Source organism: Sander vitreus, chromosome 2, assembly GCF_031162955.1.
Source record: "Sander vitreus isolate 19-12246 chromosome 2, sanVit1, whole genome shotgun sequence".
Taxonomy (NCBI): Eukaryota; Metazoa; Chordata; class Actinopteri; order Perciformes; family Percidae; genus Sander; species Sander vitreus.
The window spans coordinates 2,008,162-2,023,960 of NC_135856.1; the positions used below are offsets into that span (position 1 = coordinate 2,008,162).

The window sequence follows — 15,799 nt, forward strand, 5'->3', positions numbered from 1 at the left end:
TGTGTTGTAGCTTTTGTGTTTGTGTTGTAGCTTTTATGTTGTGTTGTAGCTTTTGCGTTTGTGTTGTGGCTTTTGTGTTGTGTTTTAGCTTTTGTGTTTGTGTTGTAGCTTTTGCGTTTGTGTTGTGTTGTAGCTTTTGTATTTGTGTTGTGTTGTAGCTTTTGTATTTGTGTTGTATTGTAGCTTTTGTGTTTGTGTTGTAGCTTTTGTGTTTGTGTTGTAGCTTTTGCGTTTGTGTTGTGTTGTAGCTTTTGTGTTTGTGTTGTAGCTTTTGCGTTTGTGTTGTGTTGTAGCTTTTGTGTTTGTGTTGTGTTGTAACTTTTGTGTTGTGTTGTAGCTTTTGTATTTGTGTTGTGTTGTAGCTTTTGTGTTTGTGTTGTGTTGTAGCTTTTGTATTTGTGTTGTAGCTTTTGTGTTTGTGTTGTGTTGTAGCTTTTGTATTTGTGTTGTGTTGTAGCTTTTGTGTTTGTGTTGTAGCTTTTGTGTTTGTGTTGTGTTGTAGCTTTTGTGTTTGTGTTGTGTTGTAGCTTTTGTATTTGTGTTGTGTTGTAGCTTTTGCGTTTGTGTTGTAGCTTTTGCGTTTGTGTTGTAGCTTTTATGTTGTGTTGTAGCTTTTGCGTTTGTGTTGTGGCTTTTGTGTTGTGTTGTAGCTTTTGTATTTGTGTTGTGTTGTAGCTTTTGTATTTGTGTTGTGTTGTAGCTTTTGTGTTTGTGTTGTAGCTTTTGCGTTTGTGTTGTGTTGTGTTGTAGCTTTTGTGTTTGTGTTGTAGCTTTTGTGTTTGCGTTGTTGTATTTGTGTTTGTGTTGAACCGTCTCGGCCACTGTAAACATGCACAGAGGCTGGAGCACATTGGACAAGGCGAGGTGCTACAGCTGCTAAAACTAAAAGTAAACTGTCAGTAAAGCAAAGCATTATTTGTTTTCATGTATTAATCAGAGCATTCACAAAAAAAAATCACCCAAAATCAGCTCAGGGAGGCAAGAAGAAACAGTTTACACCGGTTTGCAGCTGTCGCTTTTCGAGGTGGGTGGGGGGGTACGCAACTCAAAAAAAGGTTGAAAACCACTGCTTTAGTGTACGTTTCGGTACTTCCTGGTTTTGGGCCTCTTAGTGCTAATGAAGAGAAGTCTTAAAGTCGCAGCACACGATATTTTAGACAAACAGTTTTTCTTTCTTTCTTTCCTGTTTCGACACAAAGCCAGCTCTATAAGGAACTCCAAGTCTGGTGTGGAAGAACTTGACTGGTCTGCACCCTAACCCATCCACAGCAACAGAGAGGTGAGATACAGTACGATGAACACATGTCCACATCTTCTTCAATCCTGAGAATTAAAATGAGACATGCTGTGGATCCAGGGACTTTATAAAGGCTTCCTTAACTATGACATTTGCAGGGGTTGAAGCCTGAAATGCTGCCCTGGAGGAAATGAGTATTATATAAATGTAAAACTGCTCAGGCATGGTGCCTGACAACTTCAAGCCATGCATTTGACAAATTAGCATTTTGTAAATACACAACACTCCTATTACATGAACCTTGGCATTCCTGGCTCACTATGGTAACGTTATAGCATAGCAGTAATAATTTAATAAGCCAAAGCTTTCTATTTCATACAGTTGTCGAAAAAAATATGTTAAATATCACTTGGGTAAGTGAGAAAAATGTGTTTATAGCTAACTGTACTAACACCACAGCCCCTTGTGTGAGCAGTAACGTGCACATTTTCCCGTTGCGTGCCCAAAGGAAAAAATGTCGACCAGATTCCTTTAACTATTCTTGCACTTTAAAGTTTGTTTTGATGATGGGAAAGTTAGCAGAAACATAATGACTGACTGGGACCTTTACCTATATCGAAGAGATGACCTTGTCAGTTCGGCAGACAGTGAAATTACCTGAATATCTGTTTACACAACAGTTTGCCCTGTAATTCCAGAGTTCTTCCACCTAATAACTCAGCTGTACGTAGCTTTACGTGTTGAAAGTTGAAAGCAAATAAATAGTAAAGCAAACACTGCTTCTTCTAATTAAACTATACGCCGAATTATTAATTGGTCTTTATTATTTCAGAAAATGTCTTCAGTCAACTTCTTTGACATTTGAGCTTTAACATTTCAGACTAAATCCTCTTTAATTGTCACATATTGTAATGGAGTCTGGCATGACGTTTTCTCCAGAAAGGGAGAACAGCAGATATCGGCTGTAGGAACTCCTGTATAAAGCCTAGCTCACAATAATAGTATTCTGGCGCCATGTTAGATACATTTTATTAATGTGGTGTAAACTAAATGTGTCAGTAATTAGCTTGAAACAGGCTATGGTTTGCTGCAGCACAACTAGCTAGCTGGAGGTCCCCGTTAATCCCCGGGCTAAAGAACGGTAGCTAAATTACCTCCGGTGGGAAATACGGCGGCGGTGTTCTGTTGTTCCTGTTGTTCTTTTTATTCCTCCTTTTCCTGCCTCGTTTGCCTCTTTTCGTTCGCGACTTTTTCGACGTTTTCTTGCCGTTATTGCCGGAGCCAGAGCCCTGTCCGTGTCTGCTGTGTCCGGGCGACACTGCACCACTCTCGGAGAAACCCACCATCGCTGAGCTCAGGATGAAAACGGTTCAAACTCACGGTGATAAAATCACATGTAGTAACAAGAATAAAGATCTTCTTTCTGACATCACATCTCCCTAAACACACGGCCTGCCTGTGTGGAGACCTGCCGCGGAGGATGCTCTCTCCTCAGCATCACAAACACCGTCAACTTTGCTCCGCTCAACAGCTTCCGGCTTTTTCAAAATAAGAGCAACAGTGTGGTTCCTGAAGTCAAAAATCACATTCATATTCTCAATAAGTGTTTTGATTATTAACCATTATATCTAAACAGTTTAAATCAGTGGTGTAGTCTACGTGATACGCAGGTATACGCAGTATACCCACTAAGAAAGTTCCAGGATTTCCATATACCCTCTTAAAAATGCCCATTGACACGCAGCAACATATATTTTTGATATATTTTGAATTGTCATCTGTGTTCTTAGCACAGGCTAAATAACAGGTACTTCCACCGTAAATTGGTGCATTAAATGGGGAGGACACCCAGACCCCCCACTATGATATGCCCCCCCTCCCCCAAACACAGATTCTGGCCCAAATACATACAGTATAGTATACCCACTACAATACATTAGACTACACCACTGCTTTAAATGATCAATTTCATAATAAGAGCAACAGCAGGTTCTCCAAATAGGAAAGTGGCTTACATTTAAAATAAAAAGCTACAACTGTTGTGGTAGAACAGAACCAGCAGTTTAAAGTGACATCAGAAGAACTGAGTTAGGAATAACACCATTAACCAACACTTCTCCGGGAACCATCACCTTATCGTGGTGGAGAGGTTTGTGTGTCCCTATGAACCTGAGGGCTGTGTTGTCTGGAGCTTTGTGCTCCTGGTAGGGTCTCCCAAGGCAAAGTGGTCTCAGGTGAGGGGCCAGACAAAGAATGGTTCAAAAATCCTATGAAAAATCGAGGAAGGGATGAGGTGACCCTGCCCGGAGGAAGCCCGGGGCCCCCTTCTGGAGCCAGGCCCAGATGGAAGGCTCGTCAGCGAGCGTCTGGTGGCCGGGTTTGCCACGGAGCCCGGCTGGGCACAACCCGAAAAAGCTACGTGGTGGACATCTCTCCATCCCATGGGCCCACCACCTGTGGGAGGAACCGCTGGGGTCGGGTGCGCTGCCACATGGGTGGCAGTGAAGGTCAGGGGCCTCGACGGACTAGACCCGGGCAGCAGAGGCTGGCTCTGGGGACGTGGAATGTCACCTCTCTGTGGGGGAAGGAGCCAGAACTTGTGCGGGAGGTGGAGCGCTACCGGTTAGATCTGGTGGGGCTTACCTCTACGCACAGTCTTGGTTCTGGAACCATACTCCTGGATAGGGGTTGGACTCTTTTCTTCTCCGGAGTTGCCCAGGGTGTGAGGCGCAGGGCGGGTGTGGGGATACTCACAAGCCCCCCGGCTGAGCGCCGCTACGTTGGAGTTTAACCCGGTGGATGAGAGGGTCGCCTCCCCTACGCCTGCGGGTTGTGGGGGGGAAAACTCTGACTGTTGTTTGTGCATATGCACCAAACAAGAGTTCAGAGTATTCGGCCTTTTTGGAGACCTTGAGTGGAGTCCTGCATGGGGCTCCAGTTGGGGACTCCATAGTTCTGCTGGGGGACTTCAACGCGCACGTGGGTAATGATGGAGACACATGGAGAGGCGTGATTGGGAGGAACGGCCTCCCTGATCTAAACCAGAGTGGTTGTTTGTTGTTGGACTTCTGTGCTAGTCATGGATTGTCTATAACGAACACCATGTTCAAACATAGGGATGCTCATAAGTGTACTTGGTACCAGAGCACCCTAGGCCAAAGGTCAATGATCGATTTTATAATCGTTTCATCTGATCTGAGGCCGTATGTTTTGGACACTCGGGTGAAGAGAGGGGCGGAGCTGTCAACCGATCACCATCTGGTGGTGAGTTGGGTCAGGGGTGGGGGAAGACTCTGGACAGACCTGGTAAGCCCAAACGGGTAGTGCGGGTAAATTGGGAACGTCTGGAGGAGGCCCCTGTCCGACAGACTTTCAACTCACACCTCCGGCGGAGCTTTTCGTGCATCCCTGTGGAGGCTGGGGGCATTGAACCCTGAGTGGACAATGTTCAAAGTTTCCATTGCTGAAGCTGCGGTGAGGAGCTGTGGTCTTAGGGTCTTAGGTGCCTCAAGGGGCGGTAACCCACGAACACCGTGGTGGACACCGGTGGTCAGGGAAGCCGTCCAACTGAAGAACGAGTCTTTCCGGGATATGTTATCCCAGACGACTCCGGAGGCAGTTGCAAGGTACCGAAGGGGCTCGAAGGGCTGCAGCCTCTGCCGTGAAAGAGGCAAAGCAGCGGGTGTGGGAGAAGTTCGGAGAAGACATGGAGAAGGACTTTCGGTCAGCACCAAGGTACTTCTGAAAACCGTTCGCCGCCTCAGGAGGGGGAAGCGGGGAACCATCCAAGCTGTGTACAGTAAGGATGGGACGCTGTTGACCTCAACTGAGGAGGTAATAGGGCGGTGGAAGGAGCACTTTGAGGAACTCCTAACCGACTAATACGCCCTCTATGGTAGAGGCAGAGCTGGAGGATGAGGGGGGGGATTGGCATCAATTTCCCTGGTGGATGTTGCTGAGGTAGTTAAACAACTCCACAGTGGCAAAGCCCCAGGAATTGATGAGATCCGTCCAGAAATGCTTAAAGCTCTGGGTGTGGAGGGGTTGTCTTTGTTGACACGCATCTTCAACATTGCGTGGAAGTCTGGGACGGTGCCTAAGGAGTGGCAGACCGGGGTGGTGGTTCCCCTTTTTAAAAAGGGGGACCAGAGGGTGTGTGCCAATTACAGGGGTATCACACTTCTCAGCCTCCCCGGTAAAGTCTACTCCAAGGTGCTGGAAAGGAGGGTTCGGTCGAATCTCAGGTTGAAGAGGAACAATGCGGATTCCGTCCTGGTCGTGGAACAACGGACCAGATCTTTACTCTCGCAAGGATCCTGGAGGGAGCCTGGGAGTATGCCCAACCAGTCTACATGTGTTTTGTGGATCTGGAGAAGGCGTATGACCGGGTGCCCCGTGAGATACTGTGGGAGGTGCTGCGGGAGTACGGGGTGAGGGGGTCCCTTCTCAGGGCCATCCACCTCTGTACGACCAAAGCGAGAGCTGTGTCCGGGTTCTCGGCAGTAAGTCGGACTCGCTTTCAGGTGAGAGTTGGCCTCCGCCAGGGCTGCGCTTTGTCACCAATCCTGTTTGTAGTATTTATGGACAGGATATCGAGGCGTAGTCGGGGTGGAGAGGGGTTGCAGTTCGGTGGGCTGGGGATCTCATTGCTGCTTTTTTGCAGATGATGTGGTCCTGATGGCATCATCGGCCTGTGACCTTCAGCACTCACTGGATCGGTTCGCAGCCGAGTGTGAAGCGGCTGGGATGAGGATCAGCACCTCTAAATCGGAGGCCATGGTTCTCAGCAGGAAACCGATGGAGTGCCTTCTCCAGGTAGGGAATGAGTCCTTACCCCAAGTGAAGGAGTTCAAGTACCTTGGGGTCTTGTTCGCGAGTGAGGGGACAATGGAGCGGGAGATTGGTCGGAGAATCGGCACAGCAGGTGCGGTATTACATTCAATTTATCGCACCGTTAGACGAAAAGAGAGCTGAGCCAGAAGGCAAAGCTCTCAATCTACCGGTCAGTTTTTTGTTCCTACCCTCACCTATGGTCATGAAGGCTGGGTCATGACCGAAAGAACAAGATCCAGGGTACAAGCGGTCGAAATGGGTTTCTCAGGAGGGTAGCTGGCGTCTCCCTTAGAGATAGGGTGAGAAGCTCAGTTATCCGTGAGGAGCTCGGAGTAGAGCCGCTGCTCCTTTGCGCCGAAAGGAGCCAGTTGAGGTGGTTCGGGCATCTGGTAAGGATGCCCCCTGGGCGCCTCCCTAGGGAGGTGTTCCAGGCACGCCCAGCTGGGAGGAGGCCTCGGGGGAGACCCAGGACTAGGTGGAGGGATTATATCTCTAACCTGGCCTGGGAACGCCTCGGGATCCCCCAGTCGGAGCTGGTTAATGTGGCCCGGGAAAGGGAAGTTTGGGGTCCCCTGCTGGAGCTGCTACCCCCGCGACCCGAACCCGGATAAGCGGATGAAGATGGATGGATGGATGGACCATTAACATTCTTGGTCTCAACAAACAGACTTTATTTCTGCAATTATGCCACAATAATTCAGACTTTTTCTTTTCTGTCTCATTATTGAGGAATATAACAACTAAAAACATCAGACAACCAATTTACACCACATACCTCTTAGATCCTAATTGTCCCATCAGATTTGCACTTTACCTTTAATTTTACATATTTAAAATGAGAAAAAAAAACAAAAAACGAACATTTGTGGTAATTTCTTTGTTTCTAGTCATAATTCATCAACACATGAATTTGATGCATCATGACACACGTTATGTGGACGATATCTATTTAAACCTCTGTTAAACCCACAGACATTTATTATAACTTCCAGAAGAAATCAGTTTCTAAAGACACCAAATATGTCAAGATGAAGTTTGATTTAATTTGCAAAGAATTGCTGCACATTTAACCATATGATAATAAATGGAATAAAGTGTAAATCAGTCACCACAGGAAACAGATTCTGTAGACAATAAGATGTAAAATACATGAATATGTACATTTGTTCCCTTGATTAAAAATAAATCAATACCTGAAATGAGATCAGTGATTAGTTTACTCTGACAGGAGAGATGATCAGAGGGGCAGAGTTTTTACCACCATCATTATTACCAGTATGGAAGAATGGGAAGAGTTTCTCAGTGAAGGAGCAGCCAGTAAAGGAGTAGATAAGAGCTGCAGCATCTACGTCATAAAAGGAGACCAGACCCTCCTCATAATCCACAAACACCCCCACCTTCTGGGGAGGAGACTTCAGAGAGAGACGGACTGAAGGGCCAGCTAGAGCTCTGTACTCATTTCCATTTCTCAACACTATAGTCCAGTAACCATCCTCAGGACTCAGTGTGATGTCTTCCTTCCTGTTGATCGACTCTCTGGCCACTCCTAAATCCCATTTAGTCTTTCCTTTAACTTGAACCTCAAAGTAAAATCTGCCTGAAGAGAAACTCTGCTTTCCTAAAACACAAACACAATAAGAAAGTCTCTCTGGGTTGTCAGGGAGATTCTTCCTTATTTAACTATCAGTTACTTGTTTCTCATCATCAGACAGGGTAAGATTAGGAAATGCTGTATCAGGATCAAGAGTCACATCCACTCCATACTGCTGGACCATCTTCAGCTCGGCTTCAATCAGCTCCTTCATCTCTTTACTGAGTGTCACCTCCAGCTGAGCCACAGCTTTCACCACAGTCCCCTCACATGATGATGGACGGACACTGACCTCTGTCCAGTCCTTGGTGGGTGGAGGTTGTTGGATGTTTAGGGACTGGACACTCTGGAGACGATGGAGGTGGTCTTCAGAGCGTAACACCTGTTCCACCTCAGTGCTTCTCTTCATCAGCTCAGAGATTTCCTGTTCTAGCTCTTTGATGAAAGCTTTGGCCTGTTTTTCTGTTGTTTTCTGCTTCTCTTTGATCGTGTTGATGAGCTCGTTCAGGCCTCTCTCAACAGACTCCTTCAGAGAAATGAAGACCTGAACACCTTCTGCTATCTCTCTGTCTGCATCTTCCTCACTGAGGTCGACTGAGTGTTTGACCTCCTGAATCTTCAGTCGTCTCTTCTGGATCATCTGCTGAATTTCAGCCCCTGTCTTCCCCAGCTCTGCCTTCTTTCCTTCATATCCTTCTGTCAGAGGAACAAGATCATGCGTCTTGTGGTCTAAAACAGTGCAGAGCATGCAGACACATGTCAACGCAGCACGTGGGTAATGATGGAGACACATGGAGAGGCGTGATTGGGAGGAACGGCCTCCCTGATCTAAACCAGAGTGGTTGTTTGTTGTTGGACTTCTGTGCTAGTCATGGATTGTCTATAACGAACACCATGTTCAAACATAGGGATGCTCATAAGTGTACTTGGTACCACAGCAACCTAGGCCAAAGGTCAATGATCGATTTTATAATTGTTTCATCTGATCTGAGGCCGTATGTTTTGGACACTCGGGTGAAGAGAGGGGCGGAGCTGTCAACCGATCACCATCTGGTGGTGAGTTGGGTCAGGGGTGGGGGAAGACTCTGACAGACCTGGTAAGCCCAAACGGGTAGTGCGGGTAAATTGGGAACGTCTGGAGGAGGCCCCTGTCCGACAGACTTTCAACTCACACCTCCGGCGGAGCTTTTCGTGCATCCCTGTGGAGGCTGGGGGCATTGAACCTGAGTGGACAATGTTCAAAGTTTCCATTGCTGAAGCTGCGGTGAGGAGCTGTGGTCTTAGGGTCTTAGGTGCCTCAAGGGGCGGTAACCCACGAACACCGTGGTGGACACCGGTGGTCAGGGAAGCCGTCCAACTGAAGAACGAGTCTTTCCGGGATATGTTATCCCAGACGACTCCGGAGGCAGTTGCAAGGTACCGAAGGGCCCGAAGGGCTGCAGCCTCTGCCGTGAAAGAGGCAAAGCAGCGGGTGTGGGAGAAGTTCGGAGAAGACATGGAGAAGGACTTTCGGTCAGCACCAAGGTACTTCTGGAAAACCGTTCGCCGCCTCAGGAGGGGGAAGCGGGGAACCATCCAAGCTGTGTACAGTAAGGATGGGACGCTGTTGACCTCAACTGAGGAGGTAATAGGGCGGTGGAAGGAGCACTTTGAGGAACTCCTAAATCCGACTAATACGCCCTCTATGGTAGAGGCAGAGCTGGAGGATGAGGGGGGATTGGCATCAATTTCCCTGGTGGAGGTTGCTGAGGTAGTTAAACAACTCCACAGTGGCAAAGCCCCAGGAATTGATGAGATCCGTCCAGAAATGCTTAAAGCTCTGGGTGTGGAGGGGTTGTCTTGGTTGACACGCGTCTTCAACATTGCGTGGAAGTCTGGGACGGTGCCTAAAGAGTGGCAGACCGGGGTGGTGGTTCCCCTTTTTAAAAAGGGGGACCAGAGGGTGTGTGCCAATTACAGGGGTATCACACTTCTCAGCCTCCCCGGTAAAGTCTACTCCAAGGTGCTGGAAAGGAGGGTTCGGTCGAATCTCAGGTTGAAGAGGAACAATGCGGATTCCGTCCTGGTCGTGGAACAACGGACCAGATCTTTACTCTCGCAAGGATCCTGGAGGGAGCCTGGGAGTATGCCCAACCAGTCTACATGTGTTTTGTGGATCTGGAGAAGGCGTATGACCGGGTGCCCCTGTGGGATACTGTGGGAGGTGCTGCGGGAGTACGGGGTGAGGGGGTCCCTTCTCAGGGCCATCCAATCTCTGTACGACCAAAGCGAGAGCTGTGTCCGGGTTCTCGGCAGTAAGTCGGACTCGCTTTCAGGTGAGAGTTGGCCTCCGCCAGGGCTGCGCTTGTCACCAATCCTGTTTGTAGTATTTATGGACAGGATATCGAGGCGTAGTCGGGGTGGAGAGGGGCTGCAGTTCGGTGGGCTGGGGATCTCATTGCTGCTTTTTGCAGATGATGTGGTCCTGATGGCATCATCGGCCTGTGACCTTCAGCACTCACTGGATCGGTTCGCAGCCGAGTGTGAAGCGGCTGGGATGAGGATCAGCACCTCTAAATCGGAGGCCATGGTTCTCAGCAGGAAACCGATGGAGTGCCTTCTCCAGGTAGGGAATGAGTCCTTACCCCCAAGTGAAGGAGTTCAAGTACCTTGGGGTCTTGTTCAGCGAGTGAGGGGACAATGGAGCGGGAGATTGGTCGGAGAATCGGCACAGCAGGTGTGGTATTACATTCAATTTATCGCACCGTTAGACGAAAAAGAGAGCTGAGCCAGAAGGCAAAGCTCTCAATCTACCGGTCAGTTTTTGTTCCTACCCTCACCTATGGTCATGAAGGCTGGGTCATGACCGAAAGAACAAGATCCAGGGTACAAGTGGCCGAAATGGGTTTCCTCAGGAGGGTAGCTGGCGTCTCCCTTAGAGATAGGGTGAGAAGCTCAGTTATCCGTGAGGAGCTCGGAGTAGAGCCGCTGCTCCTTTGCGTCGAAAGGAGCCAGTTGAGGTGGTTCGGGCATCTGGTAAGGATGCCCCCTGGGCGCCTCCCTAGGGAGGTGTTCCAGGCACGTCCAGCTGGGAGGAGGCCTCGGGGGAGACCCAGGACTAGGTGGAGGGATTATATCTCTAACCTGGCCTGGGAACGCCTCGGGATCCCCCAGTCGGAGCTGGTTAATGTGGCCCGGGAAAGGGAAGTTTGGGGTCCCCTGCTGGAGCTGCTACCCCCGCGACCCGAACCCGGATAAGCGGATGAAGATGGATGGATGGATGGACCATTAACATTCTTGGTCTCAACAAACAGACTTTATTTCTGCAATTATGCCACAATAATTCAGACTTTTTCTTTTCTGTCTCATTATTGAGGAATATAACAACTAAAAACATCAGACAACCAATTTACACCACATACCTCTTAGATCCTAATTGTCCCATCAGATTTGCACTTTACCTTTAATTTTACATATTTAAAATGAAAAAAAAAACAAAAAACGAACATTTGTGGTAATTTCTTTGTTTCTAGTCATAATTCATCAACACATGAATTTGATGCATCATGACACACGTTATGTGGACGATATCTATTTAAACCTCTGTTAAACCCACAGACATTTATTATAACTTCCAGAAGAAATCAGTTTCTAAAGACACCAAATATGTCAAGATGAAGTTTTATTCAATTTGCAAAGAATTGCTGCACATTTAACCATATAATGATGAATGGAATAAAGTGTAAATCAGTCGCCACAGGAAACAGATTCTGTAGAAAATAAGATGTAAAATACATGAATATGTACATTTGTTCCCTTGATTAAAAATAAATCAATACCTGAAATGAGATCAGTGATTAGTTTACTCTGACAGGAGAGATGATCAGAGGGGCAGAGTTTTTACCACCATCATTATTACCAGTGATGGAAGAATGGGAAGAGTTTCTCAGTGAAGGAGCAGCCAGTAAAGTTGGAGATAAGAGCTGCAGCATTTACGTCATAAAAGGAGACCAGACCCTCCTCATAATCCACAAACACCCCCCCCCCACCTTCTGAGGGAGGAGACTTCAGAGAGAGACGGACTGAAGGGCCAGCTAGAGCTCTGTACTCATTTCCATTTCTCAACACTATAGTCCAGTAACCATCCTCAGGGACTCAGTGTGATGTCTTCCCTTCCTGTTGATCGACTCTCTGGCCACTCCTAAATCCCATTTAGTCTTTCCTTTAACTTGAACCTCAAAGTAAAATCTGCCTGAAGAGAAACTCTGCTTTCCTAAAACACAAACACAATAAGAAAGTCTCTCTGGGTTGTCAGGGAGATTCTTCCTTATTTAACTATCAGTTACTTGTTTCTCATCATCAGACAGGGTAAGATTAGGAAATGCTGTATCAGGATCAAGAGTCACATCCACTCCATACTGCTGGACCATCTTCAGCTCGGCTTCAATCAGCTCCTTCATCTCTTTACTGAGTGTCACCTCCAGCTGAGCCACAGCTTTCACCACAGTCCCCTCACATGATGATGGACGGACACTGACCTCTGTCCAGTCCTTGGTGGGTGGAGGTTGTTGGATGTTTAGGGACTGGACACTCTGGAGACGATGGAGGTGGTCTTCAGAGCGTAACACCTGTTCCACCTCAGTGCTTCTCTTCATCAGCTCAGAGATTTCCTGTTCTAGCTCTTTGATGAAAGCTTTGGCCTGTTTTTCTGTTGTTTTCTGCTTCTCTTTGATCGTGTTGATGAGCTCGTTCAGGCCTCTCTCAACAGACTCCTTCAGAGAAATGAAGACCTGAACACCTTCTGCTATCTCTCTGTCTGCATCTTCCTCACTGAGGTCGACTGAGTGTTTGACCTCCTGAATCTTCAGTCGTCTCTTCTGGATCATCTGCTGAATTTCAGCCCCTGTCTTCCCCAGCTCTGCCTTCTTTCCTTCATATCCTTCTGTCAGAGGAACAAGATCATGCGTCTTGTGGTCTAAAACAGTGCAGAGCATGCAGACACATGTCTGGTCGGTCTTACAGAACAGCTCCAGAGGTTTATCATGCTTTGAACACAAAAATGTGTGTATCAAATGTGATACTGCAGGTATTTAAGGTGCTTTATCCCTGAACTGTCGTGTCACATTTTTGTAATGTAATCTACATCATGCCTACCACAATACAAACACACACTATTTTGATGATTTAATTAATGTAATGACTAAAATGCCATCTTAAAATACATTTTGGGTATTTTCACAATAACAATTCCTCCTGAAATCATAATCGCTATGCTATATCGACCAATTTGTTACGTGTGTATTTTTTAGATTTTTAAAAGATAGAAAAAGAAAGTATATTGAAAATGTCATCAGCATGATAGTAGATGTCAATTCAAGTGACATGGAGCAGTTAGGGAAATATGATGAGGAAGGAGGAGGAGGAGGAAGAATGGACTCCTAAGGCCATGCATGATGATGCAAGTTCAGATAGCAGTGATGAGGAAGACTATCAAGATGAAAGTGTAGCCCATACAAGCATGGAAGTCGAGGACAACTCAGCACACAATCAGAAAGGAGTCAGTGAAGGGCAATGCAAAAAGGAAAGAATACAGATGGAGAAAAATACAAAATCAATTTCCATCTGTCGATTTCATTGCCTGTGTTGAGGAAGACACAGGACAGGTTTGACTGGACACCATATATGTATTTCAAACAGTTTGTCACTGATGAAATGTTACAGGAAACTGCAGAACAAACAAACCTGTACAATGTACTAAAAACAGGCAAGTCAGTAAACACAACCAAAGAGAGAGAGCAGGTTCTGGCATGTCCATGCATATGGGGTTAGTACAGATGTCCTGTGTTGGGAGATGGAGACAAAGCTCCCTGCAGTTTGTGATGTCATGTCTCGAGATCGGTTTCTGAAATTGCTGACACTGATTCACTTTCAGGACAACCTCAGAGTGTCTGATGATGCAAAGAAAGATAAACTGTGGAAGCTCAGACCATGTTTTTGTGCCTACCACAAAGTGAAATAAAAAGCCAGTAAAAAATGTGCCAAATCTTCTCTGCCAATGCCAAACAGCTTATTCTACCATTGACTCTTTTAGTGTTTGGTGGATTGGATGATTGAAGTTTGAAGAAACAAGAAATATTGGCAATTGAACAATTTATTCATTTCACAAACAGGAGCCTCAGTAGCGTGTGGAAGAACTATACACAGCCACAACAGCCTGGCACCTCCTCCTCATGCTGGTCACCAGCCTGGTCACACACTGCTGTGGGATGGCATCCCATTCTTCAACCAGCATTTGTCAGCACGCCCAAGCTGATCCCACAAGTGTTAAATGGGGTTGAGGTCAGGACTGCTGGCAGGCCGTCCCATCCTCTCCACTCCCACATTCTGGAAGTAGTCTCTGATAAACCCCGCCCTGTGGGGGCGAGCGTTGTCATCTTGGAGGATAGAGTTCGGTCCCAGACTGTGGAGATATGGGATGGCCACTGGTTGCAGAATCTCATCTCTATATCTCTCTGCATTGAGATTGCCTCCAATGATGACAAGCCTCAAAACAAGTGTCAATAGTAACAGCAAAATAACCTGTTTGGCAATGGCAGAGAAGATTTGGCAAATTTTTCATGGGCACAACCCACATAGATAGATCTAAGATGGTGCCGCAGACGGTCGACTCGGTGTGTCCGTGCGCGTTGTTATGTTTTGTTTTGTGTTTTAACTTTGTTTTTTGCGATGGTACCCGGATCTCTTTCTCCAGAGAAGAGCTCTTGAACATCAGGGGAACAACGCCAGAGGATTTATTTCCTACTTTTCTTCTCCCTACACTGGAAATTTTGGACATTCTAGTCAAAGGTGCGCTCACCTTTGCTCACGTAGTGAAACGTCGGAGGAGAGGGAAACGGGCTGATGTGTCTCCGCCAGCGAGGATTACGCACACTGTTACCGGGCATATTTCTCTCTAACGTGCGTTCACTACCCAACAAACTGGAAGAATTACAACTGCTGTTGGGGGGAAACAGGGACTTTTCTTCATCTGCTGTTTTGTGCTTCACGGAGACGTGGCTCTGTGGATTAATACCGGACTCTGCGCTGCAGCTGGCAGGCTTCCAACTCTACAGAGCGGACAGAGACACAGACCTCTCCGGCAAAACTAAAGGTGGAGGAATCTGTTTCTACATCAACAGCGGTTGGTGCAACGACGTGACAGTGATCCAGCAGCATTGTTCTCCTGACCTGGAATCTTTCATCATAAACTGTTTTTTTTGCTGTGACGTCATACATCAGCTTCTGTGAGGACTGCTGTGTTCCATCATGCACCAGGGTGAGTTTCAACAATGACAAACCCTGAGCCAAACTCAGAAGGCTAAGGTTGGATAAGGCAGACGAGTTCAGGAGTGGGGACAAAGACAGACTTAGGGAAGCAAAGTACAAGTTTAGCAAGGTGGTGAAAGAGGCTAAACAACGGTACTCTGAGAAACTCCAACACCAGTTCTCAGCGAACGACTCTGCTTCTGTCTGGAGACGGCTCAAACAGATCACCAGCTTCAAGCCCAAAGTCTCCCACTCCACCAACGACCGACGCCTAGCCAACGACCTGAACGACTTCTACTGTCGCTTTGATGGACAATGGGTCGGTCCTGACACCATCCCCCTCAACACCTCCCAACAAAGGGTCTTCCCTGACACCATCCCCCGCGACACCTCCCAACAGCTCCAGCTGCATGTGCATGACCTCCACCTCCCCCACCTTAAAGGTCCCCCCCCCCACCTCCCCACCCACCTCAGTGACGACTCTCTCCATCAATGAGGAAGACGTCAACAGACTGTTCAGGAGACAGAACCCCAGGAAAGCTGCTAGACCGGATGCTGTCTCCCCATCTAGCTTGAAGCACTGCGCTGACCAGCTGTCTCCAGTATTCACAGACATTTTAAACACCTCACTGGAGACGTCACGTGCCAGCCTGTTTCAAGACCTCAACAATCATCCCTGTTCCCAAGAAGCCAAGGACAACAGGACTTAATGACTTCAGACTCGTCGCCCTGACCTCTGTGGTTATGAAGTCCTTTGAGCGCCTTGTGCTCTCTCATCTCAAAGCCATCACCGACCCCCTCCTGGACCCCTGCAGTTTGCCTACAGAGCCAATAGGTCTGTAGACGATGTAGTC

The 15,799-nt window shown here is 47.3% G+C and overlaps 1 protein-coding gene and 2 pseudogenes across 1 annotated transcript in view; all 3 read right to left on the minus strand.

Moving 5' to 3' along the window:
* Positions 1-2,909, minus strand: part of gtpbp2b (GTP binding protein 2b) — a 20,114-nt gene extending 17,205 nt beyond the window's left edge. The window contains exon 1 of the mRNA XM_078272591.1: positions 2,392-2,909. Coding sequence (XP_078128717.1) covers positions 2,392-2,583 — 192 coding nt within the window. The 5' untranslated portion in view covers positions 2,584-2,909. The remainder of the gene's footprint in view (positions 1-2,391) is intronic.
* A 4,056-nt stretch (positions 2,910-6,965) lies between these two features.
* LOC144530851 (zinc finger protein RFP-like) lies at positions 6,966-8,454 on the minus strand (annotated as a pseudogene).
* A 2,734-nt stretch (positions 8,455-11,188) lies between these two features.
* Positions 11,189-14,584, minus strand: LOC144530868 (E3 ubiquitin-protein ligase TRIM39-like; annotated as a pseudogene).
* Between the last annotated feature and the right edge of the window lie 1,215 nt (positions 14,585-15,799).